The 27,165-nt window shown below is 39.9% G+C and overlaps 1 protein-coding gene across 1 annotated transcript in view; it reads left to right on the top strand.

Annotated features, from left to right (window-relative positions):
• Positions 1–27,165, top strand: part of Fsip1 (fibrous sheath interacting protein 1) — a 211,742-nt gene that overhangs the window by 52,009 nt on the left and 132,568 nt on the right. Inside the window, exon 7 of the mRNA XM_029559762.1 lies at positions 12,975–13,109. Within this exon, the coding sequence (XP_029415622.1) occupies positions 12,975–13,109 (135 nt within the window). The remainder of the gene's footprint in view (positions 1–12,974; positions 13,110–27,165) is intronic.

The raw sequence follows: 27,165 nt of genomic DNA on the forward strand, positions 1-27,165 counted from the left end.
GCCAGCACCGTTTGCTGAACCTGTTGTCTTTTCTCGTTAATGTTCTTGGCCCCTTTGTCAAATATCAGGTGGCTGAAATTGAATTTCCTCATATTTGGGTCTTCAATTTTGTTCCATTGGTCTATGGGTCTTTTTTTTGTACAGTATCATGTTGTTTTTATGACTATAGCTCTGTAATACAGCTTGAAATCTGGTATAATAAATCCCCCAGCATTACTCTTAGTGCTCAGGGTTGTTTTGGCTATCCGAGGTCTTTTGTGCTTCCATATGAATCTTAGGATAGTTTTTTCCCATTCTGTGAAAAATGTCATAGGGATTTTGATTGGCATTGCATTGAATCTGTATGACTTTTGGTAAAATGGTCATTTTCACAATATTAATTCTTCCAATCCATGAACATGGGAGGTCTTTCCATCTTCTGATGTCTTTCTCAATTTCTTTCTTTAATGATTTAAAATTTTCATTGTAGTGCTCTTTAAAGTCTTTGGTCAGGTTTATTCTGAGATGTTTTATTTTTCTTTGCAGCTGTTGTGAATGGGATTGTTTCCATGTGCTCTTGCTCTGGTTGCTTGTTATTGATATGTAGAAAGGCTATAGACTTTTGTATGTTAATTTTGTAACCTGCCACTTTACTGAACGTGTTAATAATTTCTAGGAGTTTTCTGCTGGAATTTTTGGTGTCTCTTAGATATAATATCATATTATCTGCAAAAAGGGATAATTTGATCTCTTCTTTTCCAATTATAACTCCTTTAATTTCCTGCTCTTGTCTTATTGCTCTTGCAAGACTTCTCTATGTTAAAGAGAAGTGGAGATACTGGACAGCCTTGTCTGGTTCCTGATTTCAATGGGAATGCTTCCAGTTTTTCTCCATTTAGAATGATTTAGAATGATGTTGCCTGTGGGTTTGTCATTTATAGCTTTAATTACACTGAGGTATGTTCTCTCCAGTCCAATTCCCTCTAGGACACTGAATATAAATCCATGTTGAATTTTGTCAAAGGCCTTCTCTGCATCTATTGAGGTGACCATGTGGTTCTTGTGTTTGAGCCCATATATATGATTTATGATATTTATTGACTTACGTATATTGAACCATCCCTTTATCTCTGGGATAAAGCCGCTGTTTATCTTTTCAAAAAACCAGCTCTTGGAATTGTTGGTTCTTTGTATTGCTTTCTTTGTTTCAATTTCATTAATTTCTGCCCTGATTTTTGTTGTTTCTTCTTGTCTGCTGGGCTTTGTGTTTCCTTTGCTGTTGCTTTTCAAGTGTTTTGAGTTGCAACATTCAGTCATTTATTTGTGTACCTTCCTATTTTTTGATCTAGGCACTTAGAGTTATAAACTTCCCTCTAAGGACCACTTTCAGCATGTCCCGGAGGGTTTGTCGTGTTGTATTGTCCTTTTCATTTACTTCCAGGAATACTTTTATTTCTTTCTTAATTTCTCTTTTGACCCATTCATCATTGAGGAGTATGTTGTTTAATTTCCAAGCGTTCGTGTGGTGATTTTGGCTTCTTCGGGTGTTGATTGTAAGCTTTATTGCACTGTGGTCTGATAGAACACATGGAATTATTTCAATCTTTTTGTATTTGCTGAGCTTTGTTTTGTGCCCCAGTATATGGTCGATTTTGGAGAAAGTTCCATGGGGTGCTGAGTAGAAAGTATGTCCTTTTTGGTGCTTGTGTGGAATACTTGGTAGATATTTGTTAAGTCTGTTTGATCTATGGTATTGTTTAATTCAGATGTCTCTCTGTTAACTCTCTGCCCTGTTGACCTATCTAATGGAGACAGTGGGGTATTGAAGTGGCCTACTATTAGTAAGTTGGGGTTAATCTGGGTCTTAAAGTCCTGTAGTATTGTTTTGATTTGTTGGGTGCACCAGAGTTTGGTGAATATATGTTCATGATTGTAATATCTTCTTGATTCATTGTTCCTTTGATCAGGATGAAGTGGCCCTCTTTGTCTCCTCTGATTAGTTTTAGTTTAAATTCTATTTTGTCAGATATTAGTATTTCTACACCTGCTTTTTTCTTGGTGCCATTTTCTTGGTATATTTTTTTCCATCCTTTCACTTTGAGATAGTGTCTGTCCTTGAAAGTGAGATGAGTTTCTTGCAGACAACAAAAAGACGGGTTTTGATTCTTAATCTATTCACATATTCTGTGTCTTTTGACTGGGGAATTCAGTCTGTTAATATTTAAAGTTATTAATGAAAGATGAGTATTGAATCCTGTCATTTTTATTTGTTTACATTCTTGATATAGCTGTACTTTTCCACAGTTATACCTTCATTGGATTTCTTTCCCCAATCCCTTGGGTGTAGTCATTCCTTTCTTCAGCTCTTTATATTGCCTCCAGAACTCTCTGAAGGGCTGGCTTTGTGGACATGAATTCCTTCAGCCTATTTATGTCATGGAAGATTTTTTTTCCCCTTTGATCATAATAGACATTTTGGCTGGGTATAGTAATCTGGGTTGACATCTGTGGTCATTTAAAACTGGGAATACTTTGGTCCAGGCTCTTCTCCCTTTCATAGTTTGTACTGAAAAGTGAGCTGTAATCCTAATGGGTTTTCCTTTATATGTGACTTGTTGTTTCTCTTTTGCTGCTTTCAGAATTGTGTCTGTTTTGTACATGTAGTGTTTTTACTATGATGTGCTCTGGAGAGTTTCTTTTCTGTTCCTGTCTGTTTGGTGTTCTGTATGCTTCTTGTAATTGTATGGGCATGTCTTTCTTTAATTTTGGAAAATTTTCTTCCATGATTCTGTTGAAGATCTGGTCCATGCCATTATCTTGGGATTCTTCTTCTTCCTGTATGCCTATGATTTGTAAGCTTGGTCTTTTTGTGGTGTCACACAATTACTGCATATTCCATTCTTGTGATTTCTTAAATTTTTCATAATCTTTGCTTGAGTGGTCTAGTTCGTCCACTTTATCTTCCAGTCTTGATACTCTCTTTTCTATTTTGTTCATCTTGTTGGTGAGGCTTTCTCCTTTCATTTCTAATTGGCTTACTGTTTCACTTCCTTCTTCATTTCAGCCTGAGTATTCTTCAATATTTCTAACTCTTTCCTGAATTCATTCAGAAGTTTATTCCTATCTTCCTTCAGTTCTTTGATTTCTTTTTTTGTGTGTTCTTTAAATTCACTGAATTCTTTTATCATGTTTATAATTGTTCTTTTGAATTCCATGTTCTGCATTATCTCTAGGGGATTCTCATTGTACTTCTCTAGAGGATTATTGGTATTTGGTAGGGATATGTCGTTTTGGTTTTTCATGTCATTATTTTTTCTCTGTGATTTTGACATGTGAATTTCTTTTGTAGTTTCTGATTCTTGTGTGAGATTCTGGCCTTCAAGTTTAGGTCTGCTTCTTTTTGTGCACTTTATGTGTCTTTGTGGTTTAGTTTTTGGGCATGCAAAGCTGGTTCATCTAAGCTTCCGGTTCTGTCTTTTGATTTTATGTTGGAGTGGCCAGATTGCTTTTGTCTTCAGGAGTTCCCACAGAGGCCCAATTCAGATGAGGGTCAGATGTTTTCAGGCTTTCTCCTGAGGTCTGGATCCCTCCAGGAAAGATTTCACCCTCAGGAATTTGGGGGTTGGTCTGGCCTGGGAACAGGGCCCAGGAAAGATGCTGGTCTAGGGCATCTGGTGGCTGTGCCACCCAGATATGCAAAGGCAGATGGGGTGGAAGAGGCCGTAAGGACTCCTGGGGACTGCTCTGAGGACTTGTGTTGGTCTGGATGGAAAGGATCAGGAAGAGGAAAGGTCAGCCCCCACCCCCCCAAAGCTGTGCTTCTGGCACCCAGAGAAGGCACTAGGTTGGTCTGGATGAAAAGGATCAGGAAGCAGTATTGGTTCCCCAGGTGTCTGGGGCCCCAAGAGAAGGAATGGGACAGCACCCAAACTAGGAGAGACTGGCAGGGGACATGGGAGGGTGAATGAGGCTGGGGGAGTCAAGGTGCAGAGGGCATGATGGACTTACCCTGAGAGAGGCCAGTGGAGGGTGGTACAGTCCCAGGGACACAGCTGTCTTTTGATTTTATATTGGAGTGGCCTAATTGCTTTTGTCTTCAGGAGTTCCTACAGAGGCCCAAGTGAGATGAGGCTCACATGATCTGGGGCTTTCTCCTAAGGTTTGGGTCGGTCCAGGAAAATGCTGCCCTCAAGAATTTGGGGACTGGGCTGCCTTGGGAGAAGGGCCCAGGATAGATGATGGTCTCAGGAAGCTGTGCCACCCAGGGAAGTAAAGGGAGGTGAGGGCGGGCTGAGGCCCAGAGGGTTCCTGGGGGCCACAGGGAAGAACTGGGTTGTCTGAATGCAAAGGATCAGGAAGCAGTGGTGGCTCTGGGTCCAGTGGTTAGCCTCAGTGTCTGGGATGCCAGGAGAAGAAATGGGCCTGTACCCAGGCTAGGAGGAGAGACTTGGCAGGGGAGCTGTGAGGGTGAAAGAGGCTGGGGGAGCCAATGTGTGGTGGGCATGTTGGACTTACTCAGGGAAGGTGCTGGTATCAGGACGCTAGAGGCTGTGCAGCCAATGAAGCCAAGGGAGATGAGGGCAGGACTGGCCCAGAGGGCTCCTTGGGACCGCAGGTAGGAACTGGGTTGGTCCAGATGCAAAGGATCAGGAAGCAGTGGTGGCTCTGGCCTGAGAGTTTAGCCCTGGTGTCTGGGGTGCCAAGACAAGAAATGGGCATGTACCCAGGCTAGGAGGAGAAACTCGCAGGGGGAGCTGGGAGGGTGAAAGGGGCTGGGGGAGTCAAGCCGCGGTGGTCATGTTGGACTTACCTAGAGAAGGTGCTGGTACCAGGATACTAAAGGCTGTGTAGCCCAGGAAGCAAAGGCTTTTTTTTTTTTTTTAATTTTATGACAATGACATTTATTTAATGTGTTCAATATTTCACATTGTACAAACCCTTAGATTCTCTTTATTCACTGGTCCATTTCTACAACAAATACATCCAAACCCTATATAATAAAATTATTTACAACATTTCCAAATAATAAGTTTGCCTTTGCCCCCTACTGCTATTCAAACACAGTACTTCCACCAGCACAATACATCATTAGAAGATCTACAAATGCTCACTCTGTACTCTAGGCTGCTTAAGAAATGTGAAAACTAATAACATTTATAATGTCATTAGCTCCTTTCAATACATGGCAACATTTTAGAGGCCTTGAACTTCTTTTTGCAACACCAAAATGGCTGCTTTCCCCATTATACTTTTATGAAACATGTTTCAGAGACTAGGAAAAAGCAACATTATTAAAATGACTAACTGTATAGAAATAGATTTTTAAAAAGTCACCACTGAAAATTGCTCTTTGTAAAATTCACATACTTTTACAAGTATCAAGTTGTCTTCGTTTGCTTACTTAGACTTTCTTCACTTGGATTGCGCCATACCAGTTATATTTTTACTAGAGCTATTCTTGAATGAGAGACTGAGAATTTAGAGATTTGTTTACCTATTAGAACATCACATAAACTGTGGATTTTGCTAGCTTTAAAAAAAAATCATCATCGAAATCACATTTTCAGAGTCCACATTATGATTCAGATAAACTATTTGAAACATAATAAAAGGGAAAACCAGTACACGACTTTATTGTTACATACTGAGGTTATGAATTTTTATGTGAGGCAACATATATTTACAAAGAAAGGAGAAAATTACATTCGGGATTCTCATTGAATGTGTGAACAGACCAGGAACATAAGGGTTGTTGAAAAGAAGTAATTGATGCTTCTTACATGCAAAACAGAGTATCTGTTGGGCTTTTGTTCAATTTCCACTTGGCACTTCTAACTAAAACCAGCCATGCACATTGAAGTTTCAAGTAGAAATGCAAACATGGCAAATTATTTCATGGTAGCTACTTTTAGGTTGTGATAAGTACATGGAAAAGTATGTGGACACTCTTTATATCTGTCTAATTGACAAATGGGCTCTAATCTATTGCTGAGCACAGTACTTAGAATTTGTATTCACTTTTTTAACCCTCTACAAACCATTTAGCTCATCAGTGGGTTTTCTTCATGATCTTTTAGAATGTCTTTTAAGTGGAATATATATATATATATATATAAATAACTACTGAAAAACAGATATATTTTATTTTTATTTATGTGTATGTGTTTCTGTGTGTATGTGCTCGTGTGTTGTGAGTGCCTGAGGAAGCCAGAAGAGGGGATCAGATCTCCTGGGGTTGGAGTTACAGGCAGTTGTGAGCTGCTGGATGTGGGTTATGAGAACGGAACTCCAGTCCTCCGGTCCTATGGAAGAAAAACAAGCACTCTTAATCATTGAGCCATCTCTCCAGTCCCTAAATTTCTACTTTTAAGATAATTCAATAAACATAAACTGAGGGCTCACTGTGTGTAATGGTTACAGATAACCTAGAGATAAGCCAGGCGGATATATTACTTTGGAGTCCGAAAGCCTTGCCTCAAGTTTCAGCTTTACCACTACTAGTTCTGTGAACTTGGGCATTGGTTAGAAGTTCCATAAGCTCAATTTCATTATTTAGAAATGATAACAAGGGCTGGGAGGTACCTCAGGCAGTAAAGTACCTGCCTGAAAAGCTTGAGGACCTGAGTTTGATCCCTAGATCCTACTTTGTAAAAAATCCCAGATGTGGATTTGTAATCCTAGTGCTGGGGAAATGGAGACAGGTAGATCTCTGGGGCTCCTTGACCAACCTGCCCAGTTTATTTGGCAAGTTTCAGGCCAGTGAGAGACCCTGTCTCAGAAACAAGGAGGTGGAGGGTGCCTGAGAAATAACCTCTGAGGTTGTCTTCTGGCCTCTACATGCATATGCACGCACACACACAAAGAAAATGGTAGTAATATTTTTTAGGGTTCTTGTGATGAATAGCTTGGTTAATACACACACACACACACACACGAATATCTATAAAGTACTTAGCACAGTATCTGACACAGAATTCAATCAGTGAAATTAATATTGTTATGCTGATTGATACAAGGAACTTCCTTCCTCCTGGGAGGTATTGAGTATATAAAGAACGTGATATAAAACAGGTGTATACTCATACCTATAATCCTACCACTTGGGAGGCCAAGGAAGGAGGACCACTACCACTACAAGTTTGAGGTCACCATGGGCTACATTGTAAATTCCAAGCCAGCTTGACTAGAGTGTGAGACCTTACTGTAAAAGAAAAAAAGGAAAGGGGAACAACAGCAACAACTACAAAAAACCCAGCATGATTCAGCAGCAGGCTATAAGGAAAGTGCTATGGTGGTTCAGAGGAAAGGTAAGAACATCTAGAAGGATGAAGAACAGCTAGAAGAATATCCAGAAAGGCCACTTGTGTAAGAACAGGGATAGAAAGGATAGAGCAGGAGGCAGAAAGAGTTAGACACAGGAGGCCATCATCATGTAGCATGCTTTTCACAGATGTTTTTCCTTTAGTTCACAGGATATTAGAAAATGTTTGTAGTCACCATTTAAAAGTTAGGTGAATTCGTGTGAAAAGGTGAATTCCTAGTTTTTCTGGAAACTTGAGAAAGCATAGCAATACTTCAGAACTTGCATCCCTGTACTAAAGCACTGGGTTGTGCTGAGTGGCAGCTGCCATTTTTTTCTGGGGCACAGGTTCTCTGCTTTCCCATGCTGTTCACCATTTCATATCATGATGTTATCAAGAGAGCAGCTTTCTGGGAAAATTGAAGCATACAGGATCCTGATGTATCTGCCTCTGGTACCTGTGTGATGTTAAATTAATAGGCACATAAGCCTAGGATGAAGACTTCGAAGGTCTCTAGAAATGTGGCTCAAGGGTAAATTACTCAAGCACTAGTCCTCATGAAAGGGGAAGATAATCTGTCTCCCTGTCCTTAGGAGTTTGCTGATTATGATATTCTTGTATTAGTCACCTGGCTTGGCAGTATTAAGTAGGGAAATGTTTTCAAAGCAGTATTTTTTGTTTTTTCCTCTGTGCAGAACAAAGCATGTGGCCACATTCAGAAGAAAGAATGCCGTGTTACTGCTATTGCTGTAATATTAATAATATCATGTGGTTGCAGTTTTAACATGTGCTTTTAATTTTCATTTCATTATAGCCAAAAAGAACTAATTGAAACAATTCTTGTCTGCAGCTTAACTGTGGATACCTTTGTTTATCCATCTCCCAACTCTCCATCAAATCACTGGGGTTTTTTCCTCCATATTATAAATCGTGCCATAAAACTGAGTGATGTTACATCATCTTGTTTTTCTTATTTGTAGATATATTAGATTCCAACTATGTCTGTGATATAGGAGTTGTGAAAATGCTCAGTTTCTTAAATCCTTAGCAACTGGTTCCAGTAATAAATTCTATTCCATTTGGCTCTTGTAAAGGAGTTTAGTTTATTCATCTTTCATGCAATCAGTCTTGCTAATCTAGAATTCTACTTCATGGTTCAAATTTTTTCCCTCGGGCCAAAGCAGAGTCTTTAGAAAAGGCTCTCATTGACAAGAGGTATTTCTTTATTCTCAAACCAGCTCACATAATTGAATATAATGGCATTCCTTAATTTGAATTATTATCCTGCTCTTAAAATACTAACCCTTTTGTACACAATTTGGTAACACTGAAAGAAATAAACAAATATTTGACTGAGGAACCCTAGAGTTATATTCATCTCTTTTCTTGCCAAGATCTTACAATGGCTGATGGCAACAATGACCTTTTTTTGGTTTCTTTCTCTTTCACCGTAAGTTAAAATTTAGGAAAGAGAGACCATTGAGTGATACATAATCCTGAAAAATGTATGTTGCTGACTCAGGGGACTTTATTTTCCCCCAGATTTAATGCACTGGTTGAGGGCAGGAATCCACGAGCTTTTCAGTGTCAGCTAGTTGCAAGCACTGAACTTCATTGACATCTGCTCATTCCAGAAACTGCAGTGGAGCATTTCAAGAGCATGCGTGTTCGGACTGAGGGATAACGAGACACTGCTTCAGAGACTGTCCTCCAAAGCCAGTCTGGCAAGTAGTTTCAGCTAAATCTGGGAAGTAGCTTCCACCTATTTTTACAGATTATTTTGAATTTTATTATTCTTTGTTTTACTGCTATGTCTCCAATGTTGCCAAGGTTTCTTTCAAGTTCATGGCAACATTCCAAGATGATAAAAACATTCTGTTTGAACGATTTTCCCCACTAATTTTGGGTAACTCTCCTATCTGAGATAAGAAATGGCAGTGCTTGTAGAGACATAGAGCATGCATCAAATACCGCACTGGCGGCTTTATCCATGGGTACCCTTAGGCATGCCTTCTCTGAATATCGAGTAACTTATGAAGCTGTAATTTCCTTTGTATTTGACTTTTGAAAAATGAGTTTATTTATCTTCAAACATCTCTGTTGGCTCAGTCAACATCACAGCTATTTTTAAAGGCAGAACCCAGAATCCCTTGGCAACCAATCAAATCAGTAAACATCAGTTTATCTTAGGGTTAATTCTCTTCTTGTGGCTTCGTTAGACATTACACGTGTATCTTGGAGAGCTTTTGCTAAATTCTCCATGAAATCATTTCTGAATGACTTAGAAGCACAGACAAAAATAAGTTGTTTATAGAATCTGCTAAATTATTTCTCGGGCTCATGAAGACAGTTCTGGCTAGTGCTTTGTTGTCAGATGAGAACTCCCTGGCACGCACATTGCTGAATATGCAGCTGGGTGATAGTCAGCCGCACCAGTGATTTTTCTTTCCTTGTTCCTTCACTTCTGTTTCCATTGCATGGTATTCTTCAGATATTTGAATTAGGTGGTCATGCCAACAGAGAGCACAGCTGGGAAAAGGCCTTCCATGTCCTTCTAGTCCAATTGCAGAGAATTATAGACAGACAAGTCAGTAGCAGTGGAATAAACTTTTTCATAAGAGCTTGAGACCTGGAAAGAGGAGGTGGCATCCAAAGTGTACACTTGATTATTCTAACAGAAATGGAGCTAAGATCTAACCTCCATCCCTGTCCCCTTTTGACAGAGAGTAATACTGTCAGAGAACGAAAAAGAGCTTTGGTAGAATAACCTGTTTGCTTAAAAAACAAAACAAAACAAAAAACTTCTGCTTATGAAATTGATATGTTTACTGTAGAAAACTCAAGAACCACAAAGAGTATACCAAAAAGTGGATGAAATTATACATATATGCATATATTAATGGGGAATTGAATGTAGGCCTTTGTGCATGCTATGCAAGTACTCTACCACTGAGTTATATGCCCAGCCTAATAGTCAAGATATTTTTTATTATTAAGTTAATGACTGTTAACCTTTGTCCAACTTATTTCTGTGCAACTATATCCACCTTCTGAAATACTACGTCATTTTGGGACAAGAAGCAAGAAGATGTACCCGTCTTGGGTTTCAGATGCTTGTGCTACTGTGCTTTTTCATGAGGTCTAGAGATTCAAACCTAGGTCGTCAGGCTTGCATGGCTAGTGCTTTTTCCCACTGAACCATCTTCCCAGCTCTGATGTACTATTTTACTAGTTAGCTCGTTATGGTTTTATTCAATGTGATTTTTTTTTTTACTGACATTCATTGTAGATAGGATCAAACATTAGTTGTTATCAAAATCGTGAGAGCCAAAATTACAGTTTATTAGTTAGGGCTTATACAGGTTCAGGATTCCTGTATGTATCAGAACACAGATAAGGTCAGTCATATGGTGATACGACCAAGGGACAAGTGACAATAGGAATATTAAGATGAATATATTGACCAGCTTTTCCTCCCTAGGTACACCAGATAATACTTGAAAGTGGATACATACTTGAGCTGGATTCAAAATAGTTAGGAGTCTCTGCAAGGAGTTGTAAGGTACAGGCATGGGGTAGTGGGGAGCTAGCAGTAGAGAGTGTGGCTAGGGCTTTGAACCTGAGACCCAGGAAGTGGCAGATGAGACTGAAGAGGTAGGCAGGGCCCAGGCTAGGCATACTTTGCACCTCTTCTTGGCTTCTCTGCAGAGGATGATGTAAACAGGGTGAGTGGTAACACTGAGACCATTCAAGAGGCTTCTGCAGGACTTAAGCTAATAACTCTCAAATCCACAAAGAGTTACATTTCAGGTGGTCAGTTTATTAGCCCATGCCTTTGAATGAGAATCTCCTGGGATTTGGACGCCCTGTAGATACTGAAGCATGCTGGAGTTTGGAAATTACTGGTGAATGGTAAAGAGCTCTGAACTCAGGCAGCAAAAATGAATGAGTTTTTTTTTTTTATTTTTTTTTTTTACGTATTTTTTGGTCTTTTTGAAACAGGGTCTCCCTGTAGCCCCAGCTGTCCTGGAACTCACTATGTAGACCAGGCTGGCCTTGAACTCACAGAGATCCACCTGCCTCTGCCTCCCAAGTGCTGGGATTAAAGGCGTGCATCACTATACCCAGCTGAATGAGGTGTTTTGATTAGGGAGATATTAGAAAGTAGAATGTTGAGTATTTTAGGTGAACAGCCAGGGGTAGGGAATGGGAGCAGAGAGATTCTACTTCCTCAAAAATAACCAAAGACATCATTCATGCCAGTTTCCTGTGTGGCAACCTGGAGTAGGAGCTCTATGGGAGAAAAGAGAGGAAATTGAGTTTTACATATAGAATCAACATGTCAAGAAATGCCAATTTTTTAATCACTTAGAAATGCTGTTAACCTTGAGAAAATACGATTCTGTCAAGAGCAATGTGATTGGTATTGATAAAGTATTCTTTTATATGGTGCTTCCTATATTCAGAGGACATGTGCAGCTTGTTAGTTACCAAGATTTGTTGCCTGTCTGTTATGTGCTACAGTGACATTTGGTTTAGTTCTCGTTTTCATTTCATGAATGATGAAACTGAAGTTCAGGGCAGGTAATTCGTTTTTAAAATGTCATCTTAGGAGCTAAATGGAGCCAAGATCCAAAACTTAGATCTCGCAACTCCAGCTTCCCCCCATTTTTATATACCTGCATCTAATAATGTGGATGGGCAGGCTTAAAAACTATATGTGATGGGGCTGGAGAGGTGGCTTAGTGGTCAAGAGCTCTGGCTGCTCTTGCAGAGGACCTACGTGTGATTCCCAGCACTCACATGGTGGCTAGCAATCATGCATAACTCTAGTTCTAGGGGATTTGATGCCCTCTTCTGGCCTCCATGGGCATTGCATGACATGGGTACACTTACATACATACAGGCAAAATACTCATTCATCTAAAAAACTAAGTGATTAAAAAAAAAATGTGATAACTACAGCTGTGGTTACCTACAAAAGATCAAGCCAGCCAAAATTCCAGCATAGATGGGGTCATGAGGCCCCATCCCTAACTGAGGAACTATTGGCAGTTGATTGCTGCTGAGGGAGGGAGGATCATTCTTCTTTGGGGGTGTGGCCACTGGTAGGTTGCCCATGCTACAGTGGGTGGCCCAGACCCATGCATATATGGGCAGCACTAAACGGACTAAGAGGGTTATTTGAAGAAAAAGACATGAAGTTGGGAGGTGGATGTGTATGGGGAGATCCAGGGAGAATTGTGCATTGGGGGGAATGGGGGAGTGGATATGATCATATTTCATTGTATACATGTGTGAAATTCTCAGAGTTAAAAAGAAATTAAAGATGTAAATGAAAAAAATAATTATATGTGACAAACTTGAAGCACAGAAAAACTACAGTTTGTCTAAGATCTCAGACTGATAAACAGCAAGGAGCAGAACTCAGGTCCCTAGCTGGCCACAGTTCTTCTACTGTGTTTTCCTGCTTTCCAGATGATTGGGCAAGTTGGGTTTATTTCTTTACTTGTATTATGTGTATTTGGACCTTTCGTTCTTCAAATAGAAAACTGACAAGGATTACAAATATGACTTGAAGAGAAACAGTGTTGTTTGAGAAGCACAGCTGACCCAGGTCTCAGTCACCTTGGAGGACATATGGCAGGAGCACTTTAACCAGTCTGTGAATGAATGAATTTTATTTTAAATTAGGAACCTGACCTTGATGATGAAGGAAATATGGAAACAACTCCAGGAGAAAAGGTTCTACGGGACACCAAAGAGCAGCGAGATCAGCGGTTGCGGCTGAGAGTGATTGATGAGAAGCTGAGAAAGATCAAAGAAAAGGTGCAAGTCTTTCTGATTTAAAGTTTAATTGTAACTATTAATTGTACTAAAAAGTTTTCATTTAGTTTGATTGTTTTATGACTGCTCTCATATGTTAACATGGACATGAGACTTTGTCAGTAAGAATTTAAATGAGGGAGCCAGAGAGATGGTTAAGAGCACTGGCTGCTCTTGCAGAAGACTTGGGTTTCATTCCCAGCACTTACATGGTGGCTAACAACCATCCTTAATTCTAGTTCCAGGAGATCTGACATCCTCTTCTGGTTTCTGCTGGCAGTACACAGCATGGGTACACTTACAGGCATGCAAAACACTCATACACATGAAAAAAAAGGAATTTAAATAAAAGCTAAAAATATGATTCATAGTATTTAAGATATATACTTAATTTGAATTATTAATGTAACCTGTGAAATAGTATCTAGTCAGAATAATGAGTCATAAACCTAATGGTCTGTGTTTGACAGTGGTACAGATGTTCTTCTATTGTGAAAAAAATTTTAGTTTTCTATAAAACCATCCTTATATGTTTACTTTATTGCTTAAATAGTCCCACTTTTGTTTACAAGTAATATATTGTTAATTTTAATATAGTCCAAATAATTTTGTGCCTACTTTTTTCTTGCTTATATTTTTTATATCTTGCTTATATATTTTTTTTCTTGCTTATAGTTTAAAGATATATCATTATTGATGAGAGAAAAGGGTTGCTTTTGGGGGGGGGTTGACTTTATTTATTTACTTTATGAGACAATGTATGTAACCCAGACTGGCCTTGAACTTCTGTAAGGAAGGAAGGAAGGGTTGTTTCGGTTCACAGTTTGGGGTACAACCCATCATGGCAGATGTGGTACGAGTGGTTCTAGCTATGGCAGCAGGAGCATGAGGCAGCTGGTCACATTGACCCTGCAGTCAGGAAGCAGAGAGAGCTGAGATACGGCTTTGGAATGATACCTTTGGGAATTGATTTTGCAATTTTATTTTATTCTTGTTCCTGAAATGGAGCATCCTTTTGAGATCACTGGTTTAAAGCTGCTAAGAAGGCTCAGTGGGTAAAAGTGCTTGCTGAATAAGCCTGATGACCTGAGTTCAAACCCAGAGTGGAAGGAGAAAACCAACTCCTGAAAGTTGTCCTCTGCCTTCACACCTGTGCGTGGTATCCCCCTCCACAAGAATAATAATAATGAAATAATTAAGAAGATCACTGGTTTTGGCAAAAAAGATAATGTATGTGCACAGAACCGTGGAGTTGAGGATCAAATCTATAACTAGTCTTACGGGTAGGAAAGAATAAGCTAAACATAATACTGGGGCCTTGGAGGCTGCTCCTGGAGACTCCTTGGGGTTGATTTGTGAGCAGAGGCTCACAAGTGGCTTAATTCTGTATTTCAGAGAGTTGGCTACAGCTACTGATGTATGCTTGTCTTGGTTGAGGCTGGTGGAGGAAGTAAGATTCAGTTCATTATGTAGGTGGCAGTACTGTTGGTACCAGTGAACGTAGAAGTTATGAGCTATGGGAAGCAGTAACAAAAGAATGAAGTCGAGGCCCACAAATGTCATATAGAGTTGAATATTCATGCAGCACCCTGCAAAGCAACTGTTTAAGACAACCCGCAGGAACAGTGTCTCCATCATTTGCCATACAAATGGCAAACAGCCTCTAGGACCTTTCACTCTTGATTCCTCCTCCAGCTCAGAGAGTTGACTTCTCTTGTGTTGGATGCTCTATACTCTTTTCCAGTCTTCTAACCCATTCTGCTCCATGTTACTTCCCAGAGCTATAGTCCTGTACTGTAAGCTTCTGTAGAGTGGATATGATCCAATCTGCTTTGTTTTTTTTTTTACATTTTTAAACTTTAATATGTAAGTTAATTTTAAGTTGGAATAAATTTTAGAACATTATTATTATAGTCATATAAATAATCTTATGTAGTCATGATATATAATTATATAAGTGATTATTCTTTAATAAAATAATTTATAGAGGGAAAAACTTCAAAGAGCATTCAAAACAGAATGAGAATGGACACTAGAACTTCTCGATGTTAAGGTAATGCAATTTTATAATATAGTTGTACTATATGATGCACCATAGACATGAGATTTATCAATAAATTTAAAAATGTTAAAATAAGATTAAACTCGATTGCTTTGTTATGGAGCTCTAGATAGGCTGACTAGATTCACCAGAAGGGCAAGTAGTGGGGAATGGCTGGGGGTGCCGACAACACAGCAGACAGTAGCAGGGATATCAGAGTATAAGGGCTCTAGTAGGGGGGAGGGAGGCTATGGGAGGGTGATATCTGGGAAGTGGGTGTTAAAAAAAAGTAATAATCCTGCTAGAAACCTAATTTGCCTTTACTGTGAAAGCACAGCTTCTCTGGCAGGAATAATCACTGTGCCTCCTGTGAACAAGACTGGCTCGCCACGTGTTCTGGTTTGTCTCTGCATTGCTATGACAAAACACTCTGACCAATACCAACTTGGGGAGGAAAGGGTTTGTTTAGCTTACATGTCCCAGGTCACAGTTCATCCAGGAGCCCAAGGTAGGAACTCAGGACAGGAACCTGGAGGCAGAAGCTGGAGCACAGGCCATGGAGAATCACTGCTTACTGGCTTGCTCCCCTGGCCCCTGCTCAACCTGCTTTCTTATGCAACACAGGCCCACCTGCCCGGGGGTGGCACATCCCACAGTGGGCTGGGCCCTCCCACATCACTCATCAAGCAGGTGCCCCATGGACATGGCTACAGGCCAGTCCAATGAAGGCAATTCCCCAATTGAGGTTCCCTCAACCCAGATGTGTCAAGTTGACACTAAAGCTATCCAGCACACCATGCTAAACCAACAGAGATCCAAACTGCTTTGTTTTTACCTCTACTTTGTGATGTTAGTATGTTGTGAGAATTTTCCTCTGGAGGAGATGTGGACTGCATCTGCCCCCTACTTCTAAGGTGATTCCCCAAAGTTCACCCTGGAGAACCAATGAGTTTATTAGGGTTACTTATAGAGAGAGCATGGGTGAAGGGTTATGGGCAGTAGTGTGGTGGGTGACCCTAAAGCAGCTGCACCAGAAGGTCTGCACCTAGCATGGATGATGAGTCCCCCATAGCTGTGTGGATGGAGCTGTCTCTTCTGGTCTTCCTCAGACTATACACCCTAGCTCCTCCCTAAGTCCCCAAGGCAATTAGGGCAGATTCACATACAACTGTCTGGGAAGAGTGGCTGGATACTCCTGCAAGAGTCCACTGCCCCCCTCCCCACTTCTTCTGTGAAGCAATGTCAGTAGTCCACGAGCTGTGATGACCTTGCAAGCAGACACAGCTGGTCTTATGACGATGGTAGTTGTTCTGCTTATATATGATAGAACTGTACATGTAGTAATATATTTATAGAAGCTTGTTTCTAGAATGAGAAGGAGGATGGAGTCCAGAGGGTGAAATTGAAGACTCAGTGAATTTTTTTTTTTTTTTTGGAGAGGAACCACAACGTCCTTTCCCTTAATCAGGATGAACCAAGGGTAGGTGGACCAAGAAAAGCAAGTTTGGAAATGCAGAAAGTGAGAAAGGTTACTCTGTACATTAGAGATTAAGTGATGATGTGATCAGAGCAAGAGGGAGAAAGGACTCTATTGGCCCTGTGAGGATGAGAACAGTGTACTGCTGAGCAACAGCCCAGCCGAGGTAGGAAGCCCTCGAGTGACATGGAGCCAGTCAACAAGGCTTTACAGCTTCTCTGATAGCTCTCAGCAGTCCTCCAAAAATGGAGGTAATGGCCAGTGAGTTGAGGCAGAGTGGATGACTGCAATGAAAGATCAAGGGACAAGGGAGTTGATGGTACCTATGATTTCATAACTAAAAGAAAGAAAGAAAATGTAATATGTGTGCTCCAGATATCAGCTGGGACTCTTTTGTCCTGCTTTGACCCAGTTTCAGTTTATTGCATTTAATAGCACAGAATGCCATGCAGCTGTCAAAAGTATGAGGTAGGTGTATGTATCTTAAAAAGAAGGTATACAGATACAAAGGGGAGAGATGCTATTGCATAAAACAGTGATTATTGTGGTACCGTTCATATAAAAAAGTCATAGAAAAAACATGGAACAATGTGTATTACATGCTCAGAAGTGATATTTTTATTTTTTAAAAATTTATTTATTTTTATTTTATGTGTATGCATGTATTGCCTGCACGTAGGTAAGTACACCTGTGTCATGCAATGCCCGCAGAGGTCAGAAGAGGCTGGGACTGGAGTTATGGACAGTTGTTAACTGCCATGTGGGTGCTGGGATTTGAACCTGGGTCTTCTGCAAGAACAACCAGTGTTCTTAACCGCTGAGCCATCTCTCCAACCCCAGGAGTGATTTCTTTTAGTGAGGATGGGGACAGATGGAGAGGGGAATAATGGAAATTTAGTTTCTATGAAACACATTAAAAGCAAAAGTATATTGGGATTGTAGGTGAATTTTATATTACTTCTGGTGTTTTTCTATATTTCCCCAACTTTTTGAAATATACGTGTACTGTATTTGTAAAAAGAAAGTATTTTTATAAACATGAAAATTACTGGAGCTTAGAAAAGGTGACTATTTGTCTCCTGATCAGCGATCTTTAAACATTTAGAGAGCGAGTCATTACTATGAATGATATTTAGTCTTACTAATAATTTAAGTTCACATTCACACAACTATTAGGCACTGTCTACATCTGTCAAACCAGCAAAACTAACAACACTATTACATGATTGTATGTAAGTGGGGGTGGTATGAATTTGGGGCCAATAATATTTGACCATTATTGGTAGCTTTTTAAATTGGTTATATTTTTCCTCAGAAAAGAATTGATTAATAAACACAACAATGAATAGAACATTATTTATATTTTTACCTGTACAACCTTACTTTTAGATATATTTCTAAAGTAATAACACCCAAGTAAAACAAAGTCAAACAAAGCAAGAAACAACTTAAATGCTCTCAAATTAAGGAATGCTAAAGTAATTTATATAATATGAACCCAGCTAATACTGTGATGGGACAATAAAAATGATAAACCCATGGACTTCATCAATACGGGACTTTTAATTGGAACTTGTGATATACAACATCAAAGTAAAAGTTGAAGGTGGATTTTATCTCTATCTCAACTATATGTAATGTGTATATGCACATTAGTATCTACATGCATTGATAGCTTGCCTGCCTGTCTCTGGTCTCCATTTTTGTTTTGTCTCATTGTCCTGGGTCTAACTGATTAAATTCCAGGAACCCTCCTGTCTCTGCCACCCCAGCTCTGGTTACCATTTAAGACTACTTCTGGCCACTGATATCTAGGGCACTGATATTCAGTGATGATGGTCAGGGGTCTGCTTCCTACTGGAAGGTAAGGAACTTCCCCTGAATATAAATCCAGGCACTCTTTGCTTTATTTAGGACTTGCTTATAGTGAGAGAGTTGATTTAATTCAGGCATAACTCCTTATGGAAGATCAGTAACCAACAGTTTGAGGGTTGGCACTGACCAGCAGATCACAGATTTGGAAGGTCAGAGTTTAGTCCTTTCCTTGTGTTTATATTAAGGCTGTGATTTTGAACAACTGATTTTCTGAATGTCAACTCTAGAATATTATTGTCCTCTCTGTTCTCTACGTTAGTGCTGGGGTACATGTGTACACACACACACACACACACACACACACACACACTAAATGAAATTGAAAAAAACATAGTTGTTCAGTCTTGATTTTTGATCCGTATCATATGTTGACCTAAGTTTATGTTTACCTTGGTTTTAAAAATAGGCAGTTTAAAAAGACAGCATAGTATGAAGCAAGATGCATATCTAAAGGACAGAAATGTGATAGAAACACAAATGTTAGCAGGCCTGAAGCTGGGAGTTGGTCTAAGGTGGGGTGGGGCCAGTATAACCCATGTGAGGCCAAGATAGAGCTTTTGTAGTTTCATATGAATTTGGGGATTGTTTTTATTTCTGTGAAGAATGTCATTGGTATTTTGATGGGAATTGCATTGAATCTAGAGGTTACTTTGGGTAGCATGGCTATTTTAAAAATATTAATACTTCTAATCTATGAATGGGGATGCCTGTCTCTTTTGCACCTTGTATCATTTCTTTCATCAGAGTTTCATAGTGCTCACTATGCAGAGATCTGTCTGCCTCTGCCTCTGGAGTGCTGGGATAAAGGGCATGCACCGCCATGCTCTGCAGAGTTTCATAATTGTAATTGTATAGAGCTTTCACTTCCTTGATTAAAGTTATTCATAAATAGTTTTGGTAGATGTTTTGAAAGGCTTTCTTGATTTCTTTATCAGCAAGTTCATCATTGGCATGTAAGAGTGCTATTGTTTGCTGATTTTTGTGTCCTCAAATTTACTGCATTTCTTGATCAATTCTAATGGCTTTTTAAATGAGCTGCTTACATATAACCATGTCGTCTGCAGACATAAGTAACTTGATTTCTTCCCCAAAAGGTAGTTGTTAGAGCATGCTGTGTGGGCAGAAGAGTAATGGAGCAAGACAAAGGCTGGGGGTAACTGACCTGAGCAGTGTTCGTCTCCATATTGACGTCTGGAGACCTGGGGTATGGGCTTTAAAAGGCCATGTGTAGGGGTTTCGGGAAATAGAGCCCAAGACAGGGTGGAAGTCAAACCAGGGCTCCCGCACTGAGTTGGCATAACACTTAATAAAACTTCAGTGGAAGAACTAGGAAAAAGCTTGGCTCTGGAGAGGGAATGGTGGGGGCACACATCTCTGCTTTTGTTGTGGGTGGAATGGAAGAAAAGTTCCTGCTGAGCATTTCTAAGTAGAACCTTGCCTGGATGTAGGTTTCTGGCTTGCATTCACATTCTTCACAGTTTCAAACCTTAGGTTAGGGGAACTCCTGGCTCCTGGTAAAAGAAAAATGAAATTCTTCTGGAAGAATACAGATCAAACCTAGACATTAACTAATTCTTTTTCTGTATATTTTTTTATTGAATTTTTGTGTATTTCATACAGAACATCTTAATCATCTTTATACCCCTTCCCCATCAAGACCCTTCCATAGCCCACCCCGCCCCCTTGGATTTCATGTATTCTGTCATTTATGTTAAGGCCTATCAGTCAAGTTAGTGTTCCCAGTACAAGTTCATCCACTGGGGTCTAGTCAGCCTATCTAGGGCTCCTTCCTTAAAGAAGATCAGCTCTCCCTCACCCAGCAGTAATCAGCCGCCCAGTAGTTTTTCAGCTATGACTGGGGCCTGCAATGAACACAAAAGGTCACAAATGGCCAAAGTGTAGAGAATAAAAGTCTGCAGAGGTGGGTCCTTGGATAGGACTCCTATACTAAACTTCACCCACCTAGGGCTCAGGGACCATTGTGGAAGAGGGGGTGGAAAGATTGTAAGAGCCAGGGGAGGAGGTTCATGATCATATGTAAATAGAATCTTACAGGCTCCTGGGACCTTACTTATATGAACCTACAGCAATGGTGTCAACAGGACCCATGCAAACTCAAACAGACAAAAACCCAGCATAGAACTGTGGACATTAAGTAATTCTTACAAGTAAAATTTAAGGCACATGGAACCATAAAGAATACCTCTTTCCCTTCCCTGCCTTGCCAACAGAGAAGGAAATAAATGACCACAAGTAAGAGTTAATAGAAAAACCACACTGGGGGCTGGAGAGATGGCTCAGCTGTTAAGACCACTGACTGCTCTTGCAGAGGACCTAGGTTCAGCTCCCAGCACCCACATGGCAGCTATGAACTGTCCTTAACTCCAGTTCCAGGAGAATCCGAAGCCCTCTTCTGACCTCTGTAGCATTGTATGACACAGGTGCACTCACATACATGCAGGCCATACACTCATACACATAAAATAAAAATAAATTAAAAAAAGAAAAGAAAAAATACACTGTAGAATGAAGTCCATATAGATTACCCTGAATGGGAATGACCCATTTCAGAGTGTAAAATAAGTCTGTTTAATGTATTTTAAGAAATAAAAGGAGCTTTTGAACTTAAGGCAAAGGAATATTTGAAATGATATCCAGTAGTAGTTACAGAAACAAAAATATGAGAAAGGAAATTCTTAGTGTTGGGTCTTCCTTGATCTTTTACACAGAATCCTGGATTTACACTTTCCTGACTTGTGTTTCTATGGCTTTTCTAAAGCTTTGGTTGTCCTTTAGGGATATCACCATCAATATTTTTAGCCAGTCAGAGAAACATTGTTATTCAGTTTTTCTAGAACACACTGGCCTGTGAACCCTAGGGCTGAAGAATGAAAAATAAATACATTGTAATTATATACAGCCTACATTTACAAGACTATGTCATATTTTTTTCCTCAGCAGTGATTTAAGATGGACCCCTGGTCTTTTCTTTTTTCTTTTTTTAGAATATTTTATTTATTATTTTTATTTTATGTGTATTGCCTGCATGTATGTGAGTGCACCCGCATCATGCAATGCCACGGAGGTCAGAAGAGGGCTTCAGATTTCCCTGGAGCTGGAGTTAAGGACAGTTTGTAGCCTCCATGTGGGTGCTGGGAATTGAACCCGGGTCCTCTCCAAGAGCAGTCAGTGCTCTTAACCACTGAGCCATCTCTCCAGCCCCTCTTTTCTTTTTTATTGATTCTCTTTGTTTAGCTTTGTTCCTTAATTCATTAGCTCTTATCATGCAACTTTTTACATGGGACATTTCTTAAATTAGAACATTTACCAGATATAATAAATAAATAGATATCTTGACAGATTAATTTTCAGTGGACTTCATTTTTGGAGCAGTGGTAGGTGTACAGAAAAAAATGTACAAGAACACAGAGTTCCCATATACCCACCCCTCTTTCCCTATTATTAACCTCTTGCAGTGGAGTAGTATTTATTAGAACTGATGAGGTAATGCAGATACGTCATTATGAACTAATGTCCATGGGCCTACTGCTTGCTTTGTACAGGTCTGTGGATTTTAATAAATGCATAATGCATGTTTCTGTCATTGGCACATCTATCATGCAGGAATGTTACATATGCCTGTTGTGCATCCCTTCCCCTTTCCCTTTGGACCCTATCAGCAACTAATTTTTATATTCTTTATGATTTTGTCTTTTTCAGAGTGTCATTTATTTGGAATCAGACAGTATGAAGCCTCATAAAACATAACTATTTTTGAGAAGTGAAAACTGCTCAGTTTGCAGAAAAGAATGAACAGAAAGTATAGAGAATTCTTGTGTAACTTCCTAACTTTAGCTCCAATTTCCATTTAATTAATATCTTACATCTTATGGTAATTTAGGAACCAATACTGCTACCTTATCATTAACTAAAGAACATAGTTTACATCAGGGATAACTCTGTGTTATACTCTATGGGTCTTAACTAGTGGATGACATGAATCCTCATGACATGTCTGTATCTTCCATATGTTACTATGATATGTGTAGGATGGCTTTCACTGCTTAATATCTCTGTTTTCCATTTACTCATCCTTTCTCCCTTCTGATCTTCTCATTTGGTTCATTTTGCCCTTTCCAGTAGGGCACATTGTAGAAATAACACAGAATGTAAAATCTGCAGATTTGTTTCTGTCACTTGGTTATATCTATTAAAGATTCTCCCTTGTTTGTCTGTGAATTGACATATTATTTCTTTTTATCACTGAGATATATTCCATTGCACAAGGATACTACATTTGCTTGCTGAAGTACATCCTGATTGCTTTCAAGTTTTGGCAGTTTTAAAGGTGCTGTAAACATTCCTGTACAGGTTTTGTGTGAACACGTTTTCAACTTACTTGGCTATGTATCTAGGAAAATACTTGATAAACCCTATGGTAAGCATATATTAACTTTGTATGAAATTTTCAAACTGATTTCCACAGTGCCTATATCATTTTCACTAGTCAAGAATAAGAGTTCCAGTCAGGCATGGCATGGTAATATATACCTTTGAACATTCGCTCAGGAGGCAGAGACAGGTAGATCTCTGAGTGCAAGGATACTGTGGTCTATATAGTAAGTTCCAGGCCAGCCACAACTATATAATGAGACCATGCCTAAAAAAATATTTTTTAAGTTTATATATATTTTTAAAATTTATTTATTATTTTTATTTTATGTGTATGAGTGTATTAATGGCATGTATCTAAGTGCACCCGCATTGTGCAATGCCTGCAGAGTTCAGGAGAAAGCATCAGATCCCCTGGAACTGGAGTTATGGATGGTTGTTAACTGCCTTGTGGGTGTTCGGAATTATACCCAGATCCTCTGCAAGAGCAGTCAGTGAGTGCTCTTAACTGTTGAGCCATCGCTCCAGCCCCATTTCTATTTTCCTATGTTTGTCAGTATCTGGTGTTGTTGTTTTGAAAATTGGCCATTCTACTATGTCTAAAGCTTTCCCTTGCAATTGCTTAATGGTAAATGAGGTTGAACATCTATTTGTATACTTATTTACCATTTGTATATATTTCTTTAGTGCATTGTTTGTTCAGATTGTCTTCCCATTTTTAAATTGAGCTGTTTGCTTTCTTCTTAGTGAATTATATGATTCTTTGAATAGTTTAGATATGAAAGTCCTTAATTAAACACATGTTTTAGAAATGTTTTCTTCTTTGCCTTGCCTTTTCATTGTCTTTACTTCTGATGTACTTTTCATGGCTCTCGAGGATTATGTGTATTTTCTTCTTACACATAAAAAACTTCCAGAATATAATTTAAAAACTGTACAAAATACAAGAGCTTAAAGAATTAGTTTGAATAAATGTAATTTCTCTTTTCATAGACCCCCAAATGATGGAGTAATGGCAGTTTTATATAACTCAACCCAATAGAACCTAACTGCTATTTTCTGTATGAACACCCATCTACTGGTTTTCTGTTCAGGATTATTCTAGGCAAAACCTAAGCTGATATTGAAGTTGTGAGTAGATGCAGATCTTCTAACACAGTCTCAGTTTTCAAGATAATGCTGATTTCAACTGCTTTGTTCACCAGTCATTGAAATGACCCTTATTCTAAGAATTCTTCCTATTTAATATGGGAATTCCCCTGGTGATGGTGTAGACAGCCTCTGTCTTAATTTTTGGTTTAGAAAAATCTATCCATTCTCTGTAGAGACATAAGCATCATTGTTTTCTTTTGTGTGGGGCCCACTGGGCTGTGTAGTGAACTAGTAATGCCTCATATAACATGGTGGACTGCTTTCTTTCCTGCCCAAGCCAAAGGGCATTCCCTAAAGTGTTTGTAATCATTTTCTCTGGACTGCAAAATGAAAACAATAAGATTATTATTTTTCTTGTTGGGGACCCCTGTTGTGTAAAGTAGCAGTCTCTCCATGTCTGGATAGCCCACGGGCTCGGCATTCAATGCAGAGACTCCTTTTATCAGCAGAGTGCCTTCCTACTCTCTTCCTGACTCATCTTTGAAGTAGCCGTCACAGAAACATGGCCTCTGGTTCTGAAACTGCCAGGTTTTCCTGTGTGATTTTCAGACATTGTCTGGCAGCCTGGCAGAAGCCCACCACCACATGTAAATGGGGCATCCTGAAAGCACCTATCCACTAAGGCTTTTGCCACTGCCCCCACAGTATAAATATCCTGGTTTCCCCCTAATTAATCAGAGCTGAATCACTAAGACCTGGAGCCGGGCTGAGTCACTGAATAAAGGAGCTGTACTGAGCTGAGTTCTGTGTCTTACTGCCTACGATCCAGTCTTCCCGGAGAGAGCTGTCTCTTCGTAAACTACGACTTACGGACACCCTGCTTTCGCTGTCCTGCACCTCCCCTCGTGACCCGGCAGCTGAGGGATCTCGAACCCTGAAGGAGTGCAAGGTAGATTGGGACGGAACCCGCCTGGGAGCGCAGCGATCAGTAGAGTCGCCAGCACCCAGTAGTCGCGGAGACGCACAGCAACGCGGTGCGGGCACCCCAGCAAAGCAGTGCGCGACCCGCCGGCGGGAGACCGGCGCCACGCCCAGCAGCTGGCGCCCTGAGACCCCGCACCCCATATTATGTTTTAAGATTTATTATTGAGAGAGAGAGAGAGAGAGAGAGAGAGAGAGAGAGAGATGCCTGCGGAAAGCATCAGGTTCCCTAGAGCTAGAGTTACAGGTGGTTGTGAGCTGCCTGACATTGGTGCTGGGAACTGAACTCAGGTCCTCTGGAGGAGAAGGAAGAGCTCTTAACCACTGAGCAAGCTTTCCAGACCCCGTTTTGTTTATTTTTGAGCATCATAACTCATGAGCAGATTTTAAAGGCCACATGGCCAAGATTACTTTGACTTGTTCCATTAATAGAAAAAAAAAAATCAATGCAATCAAATTTCTCTATATTTACCAAGAGTCAACCTCAAAACCAAAAGTGAAGTATAGAGTCAAACATTTGATTTTGTGGGAGATGATGTAGACTACTCAACAAATATAAGGTAAAATAAAAGAAAGCATAGCAAAGATAGTTCTAAATAGAGAATATCAAAATGGAGATTAATTACAGTAGAGAGGTCTGGAAAAACTTAGTGGAAACTGAAACGTGTGTTGAACCTTGAGGAATGAGTAGGGTTTTACTTGACATGAGCGAGGGTGAGTGTCAAAAAGAAGGTACTGTGGGTAAGAGCTAGCCGTGGAAGGCTTGGGCCATGAGAAGGAGCATTAAGATCAACAGCACTTGCGGATTAATCATATGAAATTTTGATGTTCTGCCAGTGACACAGAGACTCATGACATTTTAGAAACTTGAGTTTTTCTTGAATAAGACTGTGAGCAGGCTTCGTGCAGAGTTCTTGTTTGGGAGTGAGTCACTTAGAATGTTTCCTAAGCTGGAGACACAGCATCCACAGCCAGGCATCATACACCTGCTCTACCTGGCCTGGCTGGGCCCGTCATAGTTGTGAGGTACAAAAGCCATATTCCAATGTCTTTTTAAGAAAAAGATCTTGTGGTCATGACTGAAAAGAAGGCAAATGCCTTGGTCTTTATTGACAACTCCGCTTTAGATCAATTTGAGTGGATTTGCCCAAACATATCCAAAATATATAATCAACATGGAAATTATTCAGTAAATGCTTTATTCTATATTGTCTTGAAATCCAGTATGCATGTCACACAGCATGTCATCATTTGGACTCGCCCATTTTAAGCACATAGAGTGACTAGTGAATATTAAATGGAGAAATTCCAGAGAACAAAGTGATTTGTGTAGTATTCAGATATATTGGCTTATCTTTCTCAAAAAGTAAACATTTTCATAAAAATTCTTATTTTCTGATGATATAGAAAAAATAGACCCTGGTAAATTTCTAGGCATGTCTAAATTTCTAGGAACAACCATGGAAGTGAAGTGTCTGTTGTAATCTTTCAATGTGAGTGAGCTAGGTTATTAGATGGGATCTTGAAAACCAATAGTGAAGGAACCAACATTGAAATCTGACAATTACTGAAGGTACATGTGTAACCTTGGAAAGTAGAGCATGTTCTCAGTTTTGCCTCTTTGGTATTAAGTAGGAAACATGCATCTTTTTAGAGTTATTCACAGTGTCCGTCTTACACGATAGGGGTCTGTTCTGTGCAGCTTGTTTTCACTGTCCTGCTGTCGCAGCCTTTCCCCTTCTTTAAACTGGGAGAGATGAGAAAGGAGGAATTGGGGGTTGGAGGGCAGGCTGCGCTTCTCATACCACACCTGTTGAGCTGATTTCAGCTCTGTTTCCTTCCTGACACTGGAATATCTCAACATTTCTTTGGGCTCTCCCTGCTAATGTGATTATTATTTAACCCAGATCATTTGATGCTTGAAATATTCTAAAAGGGTGTTAAAGTCTTTCTTTTGATCAACCAGCCTCATGTTCATGGTATGTTGTTTTAAGTTCCACCTCCACTAAAGTGCTCCCCACTGGAAGTACTAAAAAACATTTTTGTGGGTTTCTGTGGGTGTACAGACAGCTTTTGCCTGCCTTTCTGTGCTGTGCTCCTGCCTTGTCCTTGCTCTTTCCTTTCCCTTCCCTTCCTTCCCCTCCCCTCCCCTCCCCTCCCTTCCCTTTCCTTCCCTTCTTCCCTCTCCTTCCCCTCCCCTC

This window comes from Nannospalax galili, unplaced genomic scaffold (genome assembly GCF_000622305.1).
Source record: "Nannospalax galili isolate Female #2095 unplaced genomic scaffold, S.galili_v1.0 scaffold629, whole genome shotgun sequence".
NCBI lineage: Eukaryota > Metazoa > Chordata > Mammalia > Rodentia > Spalacidae > Nannospalax > Nannospalax galili.